This window comes from Amphiura filiformis, chromosome 11, assembly GCF_039555335.1.
Source record: "Amphiura filiformis chromosome 11, Afil_fr2py, whole genome shotgun sequence".
NCBI lineage: Eukaryota > Metazoa > Echinodermata > Ophiuroidea > Amphilepidida > Amphiuridae > Amphiura > Amphiura filiformis.
The window spans coordinates 56,310,107-56,320,929 of NC_092638.1; the positions used below are offsets into that span (position 1 = coordinate 56,310,107).

Consider the following 10,823-nt stretch of genomic DNA (forward strand, 5'->3'; position numbering starts at 1 on the left):
TGCGACATGCGAAACTGCTACGCACTTACCGTATATTTTTACGGTCTTTTGCGAAGAGTGGATCGTTACCTCACTTACACCTCTGTATCTAGCTCGAAGGACTTTTTATGTTGAAGCCTTTTATGTCAGCGTCCAGCCGTCCAGAGCATTTTAAAATATTAAGAAACTATTTTCAGTATAGGGAACTTTGACTGTTTGTGAATAGTATATCTTTATCTCTTCATAGTCTAGTATTTCAGATGTGTACATTATAGACCTCTGATCCGTTTCACTAAACTTTTAACCCTTCATAACTCAAGTAATGGTTTGTAAAGTTACGAATACCCAATACTAGACGTAACTATATGAAGTATCCCTGTAGTAAATCCTTATTTAATAGGGTACCATTTGTAAGTAAATTTAGTGAAAGTTATTTAGTGAAGTTATGAACGATTTCAAGACTTACAAAGCTTCGTAAAGTTTAGTGAAATGGACCCCTGGAATATAGAATGCAGACATTGTGAAATGTGTATAGGCAGCTATTACTGATAGTGTCTTCTTTCACTAATCCCTTGACTTAAAAAATACCCTTTTCAGGTGAAATGGAACTTATGACTTGTCCAAGTTATGAACGATTTCAAGACTTTCAAAGCTCAATCGTGAAGTTCAGTGAAATGGACCCCTTAAATATAGAATGCAGACATTGTGAAATGTGTATAAGGCAGCTATTGCTGATAGTGTCTTCTTGCACTAATTCAGGTCTGCAACCTCAGTATGTTGCTCAACCAAAATAGCTGCTCTGAGTAATATCTCTGAGACTACTCACTTTGGAAATTTTCATTCTAAATGATTATGTTCCTTGTTAGCTTATGAGTTCATCCCCCTGGAGAGAGTGCCACCAGTGTGCTTACACGGTTGCATCACCAGTGTGTGGACAAACTACCTTTCTACGCATGTGTATACGCCCACACGAGATTAAGTTGGCGTGCACGATTCAAAACTGCCCCTGTGAAATTAACTCCATTTTGCCATCATGGCAATATCAAATTCAAAGTTTGAAACAACACATTTGTTGTGTTTGCGTACTAAAGTTTCATCAGATCGTGCCACCAAGCTTATTAAAAATAATAATATTACATGTAATTTTACCCTATCAACACTATAACCCTTCAAAAATTGCAATAATACACCATTAATTTGTTGAGTTTAGGTGCTAAAGTTTCACCAGATTGCCACCATTCAATTAGCTTATTAGAAATAATAATATTGCATGTAATTTTACCCTGGTTTGGTTCATGGTGGTGACAAGACTATAACTCATTGTCAAAGTTTGAAACAATACACCCCGTAGTTTGTTGAGCTTAGTGGCTAAAATTTCATCAGATTGCCACCATTGGGCATTGAATTAGCTTATTCAAAATAATATTACATGTAACTTTACCCTTGTTTGTGTTTATGAAGGTATCAACACTATAACTCATTGTCAAAGTTGGAAACAATATACCGGAAATTTGTGGAGTTTACCTGCTAAAGTTCAACTCTACCACTCTTTGTCAAAGTTTGAAACAATACACCAGTAGTTTGTTGAGTTTACCTGCTAAAGTTCAACTCTGCCACTCTTTGTCAAAGTTTGAAACAATACACCAGTAGTTTATTGAGTTTACCTGCTAAAGTTCAACTCTACCACTCTTTGAAAGTTTGAAACAATACACCAGTAGTTTATTGAGTTTACCTGCTAAAGTTCAACTCTACCACTCTTTGTCAAAGTTTGAAACAATACACCAGTAGTTTGTTGAGTTTACCTGCTAAAGTTCAACTCTACCACTCTTTGTCAAAGTTTGAAACAATACACCAGTAGTTTGTTGAGTTTACCTGCTAAAGTTCAACTCTGCCACTCTTTGTCAAAGTTTGAAACAATACACCAGTAGTTTATTGAGTTTACCTGCTAAAGTTCAACTCTACCACTCTTTGTCAAAGTTTGAAACAATACACCAGTAGTTTGTTGAGTTTACCTGCTAAAGTTCAACTCTGCCACTCTTTGTCAAAGTTTGAAACAATACACCAGTAGTTTATTGAGTTTACCTGCTAAAGTTCAACTCTACCACTCTTTGTCAAAGTTTGAAACAATACACCAGTAGTTTGTTGAGTTTACCTGCTAAAGTTCAACTCTGCCACTCTTTGTCAAAGTTTGAAACAATACACCAGTAGTTTATTGAGTTTACCTGCTAAAGTTCAACTCTACCACTCTTTGTCAAAGTTTGAAACAATACACCAGTAGTTTGTTGAGTTTACCTGCTAAAGTTCAACTCTGCCACTCTTTGTCAAAGTTTGAAACAATACACCAGTAGTTTATTGAGTTTACCTGCTAAAGTTCAACTCTACCACTCTTTGTCAAAGTTTGAAACAATACACCAGTAGTTTGTTGAGTTTACCTGCTAAAGTTCAACTCTGCCACTCTTTGTCAAAGTTTGAAACAATACACCAGTAGTTTATTGAGTTTACCTGCTAAAGTTCAACTCTACCACTCTTTGTCAAAGTTTAAAACAATACACCAGTAGCTTGTTGAGTTTACCTGCAAAAGTTCAACTCTGCCACTCTTTGTCAAAGTTTGAAGCAATACACCAGTAGTTTGTTGAGTTTACCTGCTAAAGTTCAACTCTACCACTCTTTGTCAAAGTTTGAAACAATACACCAGTAGTTTGTTGAGTTTACCTGCTAAAGTTTCAAAGACAGATTGCCACCATTGGCCATTGCCTTAGCTTATTAAAAATAACTAGGTGGTCACCCGTATTTGGCGGTTCTTGGCTGTTGCGATTATGGCTGTTGCAATTAACAAACATGCGCAAGAAGGTATACCCATACCACAGTTTATACTAATTTACCCACAGCTGACCCCGAAATGACCTTCCAAAAATGTGGCTTTAAATGGTGACTGTACCCACCAAGTTTCATGCCCATACGACATTTTACAATTAATTGACCTCAGATGACCCCTGGTGACCCCGAAATTACCTTCCCAAAAATGTGGCTCTAAATGTTGACTGTACCACCAAGTTTGATGCCCATATGACAGTTTTTACTAATTTGACCTCAGATGACCCCCGGTGACCCCGAAATGACCTTCCAAAAATTTGGCTCTGAATGTTGACTGTACCCACCAAATTTCATGAACCTGCAACAATCTATGGCAATTTGACCCTGGATGACCCCAAATTGACCTTGGCATTTTTGGTCTCACATCGGCGATCAATCCCACAAAATTTCATGAACCTGCGAATTGACAATCTATGGTGATTTGACCACGAATGACCCCAAAATGACCTTGACATTTTTTGTCTTGCATCATTGGTCATTCCAACCATATTTCATGTAGCCGGACAGACACACACTCACCCCGACAGACAGACAAACGATGTGTATTATTATACAGAATATTACATGTAACTTTCACCTTGTTCGTGTTTCATAACAGTATCAACATTAGAACTTTTTTGTCAAAAGAGGGAAAGAAAAAAAGAAATCAATCAATCAAGAAAATAATAAATTCATATTTTGTAGACCTGATAGAGCATTTGTTTTTGGCAGGTGTTTGTAACAATCCAGAATGTTTGTTGGGATGAGACCCTTTTCAGGAATTTTTTGTTCAGAAAATGATGTATGGAAGTTTCATCAATTTCATCATCAGGTAATTTCCGATTTCAGATCACGGGAATTTCCGATCTCTTCCGATCCATTCATAACCGGTAATTTCCAATCTCTTCCGATCTATTCATATCTGGTCAAGACTGGTTTGGACAAAAGAAATTTGGGTATTAATGAGAAGGAGAGGAGATGCGAGCTCGACCAATCAGATTGCGTGTGGGATGATATTTTGGGATTTATTTGATCCCTTATTCATTTATTCAAAATAATTCATGCGTAACATGAATGTAACCAAAAGACGAATCTGGATTTGGCAGTCTATCCATGATTATGTCCATGATTTTGCAGCAGCAACATCACATTTTTCTTCCTGAGCATATCAAATCCAAAACTGTCAATGTTTTTAAAAAGGCACTTCATAAAACACACTTGATATGTAATGTCTATACAAATAATTACAAGCTGACGTCAAACGTCGGCTTGTGCTGTCTCTTTCCAATTCTTCTTTCTTCTTACAAGCCGACGACGAACGTCGGCTTGTTCTGTCTCTTCCCAATTCTTCTTCTTTCTGGCAACCTCTTGACATTTTGCGTGACTTGCCACGTTTCGCCCTAGCTCTCTTATGCTTCGACAGATTTCAACGATACTTGAGCCAAATGACCACTGGACTAGGCCAAACCTTCCATTTGACTCTGACCTTGCTGTGACCTTTGACCTAGCTATAATGGTCAAAATGTGATTTCACAAAAATGCTACTCCTTCCACAAATTTCATGCGATGAGGACATGGTTATATCATGTGACTCGACTTTAGTCGGTGTCTATAGGGTGTGCTCAGATAAGGGGTCAAAGGTCATTAAGGGGTCATTTCCGGTCAAAGTCTAAAAATATTCAAAAAATCACTGTCTTTACAAATTACATAGCAGAGAGTCGCCATTAGCACACATGCATCGCTACTAGCTAGGGTCTTTAGGATGCCTACAGTTTTGGGGTCAAAGGTCATTAAGGGGTTACTTCCCGTCAAAAACCAAAATTATAAAAAATGTTCAAAAAAATTTTGTCTCAAAATATAGACAGACCAGAGTAATATAACCATCATACATGAATCAATGTTACCTGATGTATGCATGGTATTTTTATTTTGGGGGTCAAAGGTCATTAAGGGGTCACTTCCTGTTTTTAGCTAAATAAGTTTAAGAATTTTTATCTCGACAACTAAACATAGTAGAATTTTTTAATTAAAATTTGAACAATGCATTTTGTCGGTGTACATACGGTTTTTTTTCCATTGAAGTCAAAGGTCATTAAAGGGGTCAAAAGGTCAATCAAAAATTTAAAAAAATCAAAATCCATGTATAAGTTCCGATTAAGCTGAAATTCACCAGGAATATTTCTTATGACATCCTAAGCACAGTGCAAGAGCAGTTGACCCCATGCGTAACCCAGGGGTCAAGTTATAGGGGTCAAATTGCGGCTTGTATTCAGCGTCTGTTGACTCTAGTTTCTTCTTCTTTCTTCTGGCAACCGCAATCAACTGCATGTAGCTCCGCAAGGGATTGACAGATTTCAACCAAACTTGACCCAAAAGACCACTGGGCTAGGCCAAACCTTCAATTTGACTTTGACCTTGCTGTGACCTTTGACCTAGCTATAATGGTCAAAAATGTGATTTCACAAAAAATGCTACTCCTTCCACAAATTTCATGCGATGAGGACATGGTTATATCATGTGACTCTACTTTAGTCGGTGTCTATTTTGTGGTAATAGAATAGAAATAAAGGGTGCGGCATTATCCTTTACACGCAAATAATGTGTCCTCGGCAGTAAAAACGTTCAAATAATGGGTTCGGCCGCGCCTCACCCATTATTTACGCTTTTACTGCCTCGGACACCTTACTCCTTCCTCGGATACAATTTTTGTGTTTAAAGGATTATGCATTACCCTTTATTTCTTAAGTATATAATATATAGTATATATGCTGTGTTGCACTGCACTGCAATGAATCGTGTTGACGACAAAATCACTGTCTTTACAAATTACATAGCAGAGAGTCGCCATTAGCACACATGCATCGCTACTAGCCAGGGTCTTTAGGATGCCTACACTTTTGGGGTCAAAGGTCATTAAGGGGTTACTTTCGGTCAAAAACCAAAATTATCAAAAACGTTCAACAAATTTTTATCTCAAAATGTTAACAGACTAGAGTAATATAACCATCATACATGAATCAGTGTTACCTGATGTATGCATGGTATTTTTTATTTTTGGGGTCAAAGGTCATTAAGGGGTCACTTCCTGTTTTTAGCTATATAACTTCAAGAATTTTTATCTCGACAACTGAACATGTTAGAATTTTTTTATTTAAATTGGAACAATGCATTTTGTCGGTGTACATAAGGGGTTTTTTTCATCGAGGTCAAAGGTCATTAAGGGGGTCAAAAGGTCAAACAAAAATTTAAAAAAATCAAAATCCATGTTTAAGTTCCGATTAAGCTGAAATTCCCCAGGAATATTTCTTATGACATCCTAAGCACAATGTAAGAGCGGTTGACCCCATCCGTGACCCAGGGGTCAAGTTATAGGGGTCAAATTGCGGCTTGTATTCAGCGTCTGTTGACTCTAGTTGACTATGTGTTTGAACTCTTGCTATGATGAACATTATTTTTAAAGTTTTCATGTATTGTTATGTATTGGTTTTCGAATATACATTTTCTAAGTTTGTAATTTTGTGTCTTAAATTGCTTATATTGCACCTTGAACAACTTGTTTTGATGGTATGTGCATGTTATAAATCTTTTAAGTTAAGGTTAGCAACTATTTAAAACTGTTGCGATTTGGTAATTCACATCATCTTAGGAAGGTAGTGAGCTTAGGCAAAAATTGCATTGCTCATTTCATAGTGTGTAGAAGAATTCAAATATCACTTTTGTAGGTCCTGTGGTTCTTGCGATATGTTGTAAAGATGGCTGAGACAACAACACTTTTGTAAAACGTACATAACTCATTAACAACAATAAATTAAGCAAGTTTTCAAAGTATGATTTGTAGAATGAACATTTGCAAAACATCAAAGTGTTATTTTTCAATAATATATTGATTTAGACAATGAAAATTGATTTTTTTTTGCTGCTTTGACCAACAATACCGTATCTTCCCTTAAGTTAACTAATTATCTGATTGATTGTTGTATAAATTATACATTATTTGTTTTTCATCTTTTCAGGACATCAAGTCGTAAAGCAGAAGTAACAACAATAAGTGATTCTGACGTAAGTTATGGTCTATTCCATTCAAAATCCACACTACCCCTGTGGAATATTGAGCTAAAGTCTGTCACAGAGGGAGTATGAATTTTGAATAGAATAGACAATTGGGTAACTTCCATTTATAATACTCACTCCAGTTGTGGAAGATATGATATTGGTGAAGCCATAATACAGGTGGAGTATGTGTTTCAAAATGATTAACTCTGACCAATTACATATGAAAATCATACTCCCCCCTGTAGAAGATATTTCCAAAATCTTCAACAGAGGGAGTGTGAATTTTAAATGGAATAGCCCAGTGGTTATCTTGTTTGTGTGTTGCTCATGACCACGGGCCAGGTGAGGGAAAGGGGATTTTCTCATTTTTTTCTTTTTCCCACAGTTCCCCCTCCCCCCAAAAAAAAAAAAAAAAATCATAGAAAATCAACTATTTTTAGCCAAACTATCTTTGACCAAAATCAACAAATTTCATAATGCCCCCCCCCCCAGAAAGAAATTCCCGTCAACACCACTGCCCATGGAGGGCCAAATAGTGTACCTCCAGATTATTTCACCATGCCTGCAGCAAACTTTGATTTCAGAATGCGTGCTTGTTTACATGCATGCAAATTATGGTTTAGTTTCAGGTTTTTTGGAGCTACACTATTTTAGTGTTCAGGCGCAAACTTAGCTTTGCTCCAAAGCCAACCTATTTTCCATCCAATTGAAAGAAAAAATGAAAAAACCATGCCATATGCCCTCTGACACTATAGTAAAGACCGGCTGTAGGTCTTTGAACTCTTGCTATGATGAACATTATTTTTAAAGTTTTCATGTATTGTTATGTATTGGTTTTCGAATATACATACATGTACTGCTGGGTGATGCATGGGAGTGGTATTAATTTTTTACAGAATGGATTGGCCTATATGCATTTTCTTTTACTAATACTAGTCACTTGCTTGGGTTTATTTTACTTGGGGATCTCTGGATCTTTTAAGGTACTGCGAGGGCTCTGATCAAGAGCTAGCGCAAACTGTGGCTCAAAGTGTGTGCTTGTTTGCGTCCATGCAAATTATCGTCCTGTTTCTGTTTATTTGGTGACAAATGCTGGAGCTTCACTATTTTAATGTTCAGGCTCAAACTTTTGTTCAAAGTGTGTGCTTGTTTGCATGCATGCAAATTATCGTTCTGTTTTGGGTTGTTTGGTAACAAATGCTGGAGCTACACTATTTTAGTGTCCATGCTTAAAAAACATGATGATGGACTGTTTTCTGCACGGGGCAATTTTGGACTATTCCATTTAAAATCCACACTACCCTGTGGAAGATTTTGGAAATGTCTTCTACAGGGGAGTATGTTTTTCAAATGTAATTGGTCAGGGTTAATCATTTTGAAACTCATATTCCCCCTGTATTGTGGCTTTACCTACATCTTCCACAACTGGAATGAGAATTTCAAAGTTCCCCAATTGTCTATTCTATTCAAAACTTATACTCCCTCTGTGGAACACTTTAGCTAAATCTTCCACAGGGGTAGTGTGGATTTTAAATGGAATAGACCAATTTGGAGTCGGTTCTATTTGGGTGTAATCATTGCTGAATAAGTTATACTAGTACAGGTAGTTGATAGGTGGCTGCCTTGTGTGTCTTTTTGCATCTTACACCTGATCGCCGAGCGATTGTGATGCACTGCTTTTGGAAAGCGATGGGCAATCGCCAATTTTTGCATTGCCTGTCACTTTTTCATTTATACTTATCACGGTGATAGCGATTGCAGACAACAATTAAAATAATCTAAATGCCACAATTACATTTGTAGAACATCCATTGCTGTCAATTGCTTTGAATTAATTCATCACCGAAAGTTAATAATTGAGAAAGGTAAATTAATTGGCAAAATAATAGAACCAGATGGTTGTAATTGAAAGTGGAAATGTCTTTAACCTCAGCGATTGGTATCAATTGATCGGCTTGACACTCTGAAAACGAAAGTATAAACACTGAGCATGCATGAGAATCGCCTTTCTGCAAAAGCGATCAAATATAAATTCAGCTTTCTGTTCTCCATTCCATATATATATCATTTTTTCTTAATTTAGCCATCGTGCATTATTATCAGAGAAGATCATAACATTTTTTGGTTTGAAATGTTCTCCAAAAATCTAGAAAGGTGCAGATTTTTCATTGTTTTTTGAGCAAAAATGTCAAATAATGGGTAAATTTACCACAATTTTGAACAGAAATTATTCACAATTAGTATAGTATCTTTATGGGTTTCTTTTTGTTGAATTTGGTATTATATATTTGTTTTATGTTTTTGGAATCTCAACTGCATATTCCTACCTAATCCAAAATCAAGACCCCCGCTCTGTTTACATGGCACAATTTTATTAATACCATGCAGTATGCAAAATCTGCCATGTGTTTCTTGAAATAACTATATTTATTTTGAAATTTGTTATCTTTTATTCACAGGATGACCCAGATCCATTCAGCATGCCAGCCACATCTAGAAGTAAAACCAGTCAAGCATCAAAGAGGACCAGAAGAAGATAACTGTGTATGAAATGTGTTATCTCTTGACGAAAGCCTTTTGACATTTTTTTTAAATAACAGTTTTTCCCTCAAAATAACAATTTAAACTGTGCCCAATGAAATGTGTACTGACATCACTGCCACATCAGGGTGGAAAATGGTAAAAATGGTATTGTACAGCAGTTGGTGCTGAAGCTCAAAGTGTCTGCCAGTAGGTGAGCCTCAACATATTCTTGATTTTCTATGGGAAACTGTTGGTGGTAATTAGAGCCATGTGCCATAAATTTACCATTGCCATTGAATGTGTTTGCACTTAAAGTGTGCTATATGTGATATGATCTGATCAAATCAGACCAAAGATGGCAATAATGAAATTGAGATATAGGCAAAATATGGGCAAAAAAGGAGCAATAAACAATACAACTTTGCAACCAAGTATGCTAGGGATATGGGGATTTCAAATCAGTAAGCATAAATACTGAGCAAGTCAGAATTTGTAATAACTCAATTTTGAAATTTCCGACTTTGGTCTGAGTGGATCAGATCATATCACACACTATATGCAGTGATTTGATGATCCGAAAACAATAAATTTAATACAAAACCACATTTTGGCATGTGTGGAACAAGCATGTGCTATATATGATGATTAACTCTCAACTAACATGGGACCCCTTCTGTCAAAATCAGATAGAACTAGAAACCTACATGTTACTGATTTCAAAGTTTCTACCTGCTTCGATCAAAAGCATAAAATATGTGTCTTATACCACCACGATGGTGGTAAAGTATGATAAATTGATAAAATTAAGATTCAACATTTGAAAGGACTGCATTGATAAAAGAAACCTCTCAAATTCCTTGATTCGCAGCCAAAACAAGAATATCAGATTGAATTTGAATAAGCAACATGTCACTGTCAGTTCTGTCTGATTTTGTAAGAACCGTTCCCAAATATGAAAATTAAATAAAACAAAAGTTGACATTGAACAAAAATTATGATGTTGTAACATCATAATACCTTTTAGAAAAGGAATTCTTGCATAAAGTAAAGTAGCCAGTTTAGATGGTATGCTCTAAACCATGGATGTAGCTACAGTGGGCAGTGGTGGGCGGCAGTTTTGGAGCCCACCACTCAGCTGCAATTTCAGCACTGGAGCCCATCACTCAGAGACCACAATTCCATAATTTTATTGAAATAGTCAAGAATTTGGTCCATTTAAGCAAAAAAAACGCCAAATATGCAAGATTTTCATCAAATGCCACACAGCACTAAAAATATCCAAGCTACAACCCTGCTCTAAATTCAATGTACACAACTTCATAATGTATGTGGGCAACAGTGATGTACCAGGAAAATTTCCAATGGGCAAAATTGCAAAATCATGCATCTGACCGGCTAGGTTCCCACAATGACTT

The 10,823-nt window shown here is 36.4% G+C and overlaps 1 protein-coding gene across 1 annotated transcript in view; it reads left to right on the plus strand.

Moving 5' to 3' along the window:
• The window catches only part of LOC140165037 (double-strand break repair protein MRE11-like), a 76,493-nt gene extending 67,061 nt beyond the window's left edge, over window positions 1-9,432 (plus strand). Inside the window, exons 18-19 of the mRNA XM_072188450.1 lie at window positions 6,846-6,891; window positions 9,345-9,432. Of these exons, the coding sequence (XP_072044551.1) occupies window positions 6,846-6,891; window positions 9,345-9,425 (127 nt within the window). The 3' untranslated portion in view covers window positions 9,426-9,432. The remainder of the gene's footprint in view (window positions 1-6,845; window positions 6,892-9,344) is intronic.
• Window positions 9,433-10,823: the final 1,391 nt, after the last annotated feature.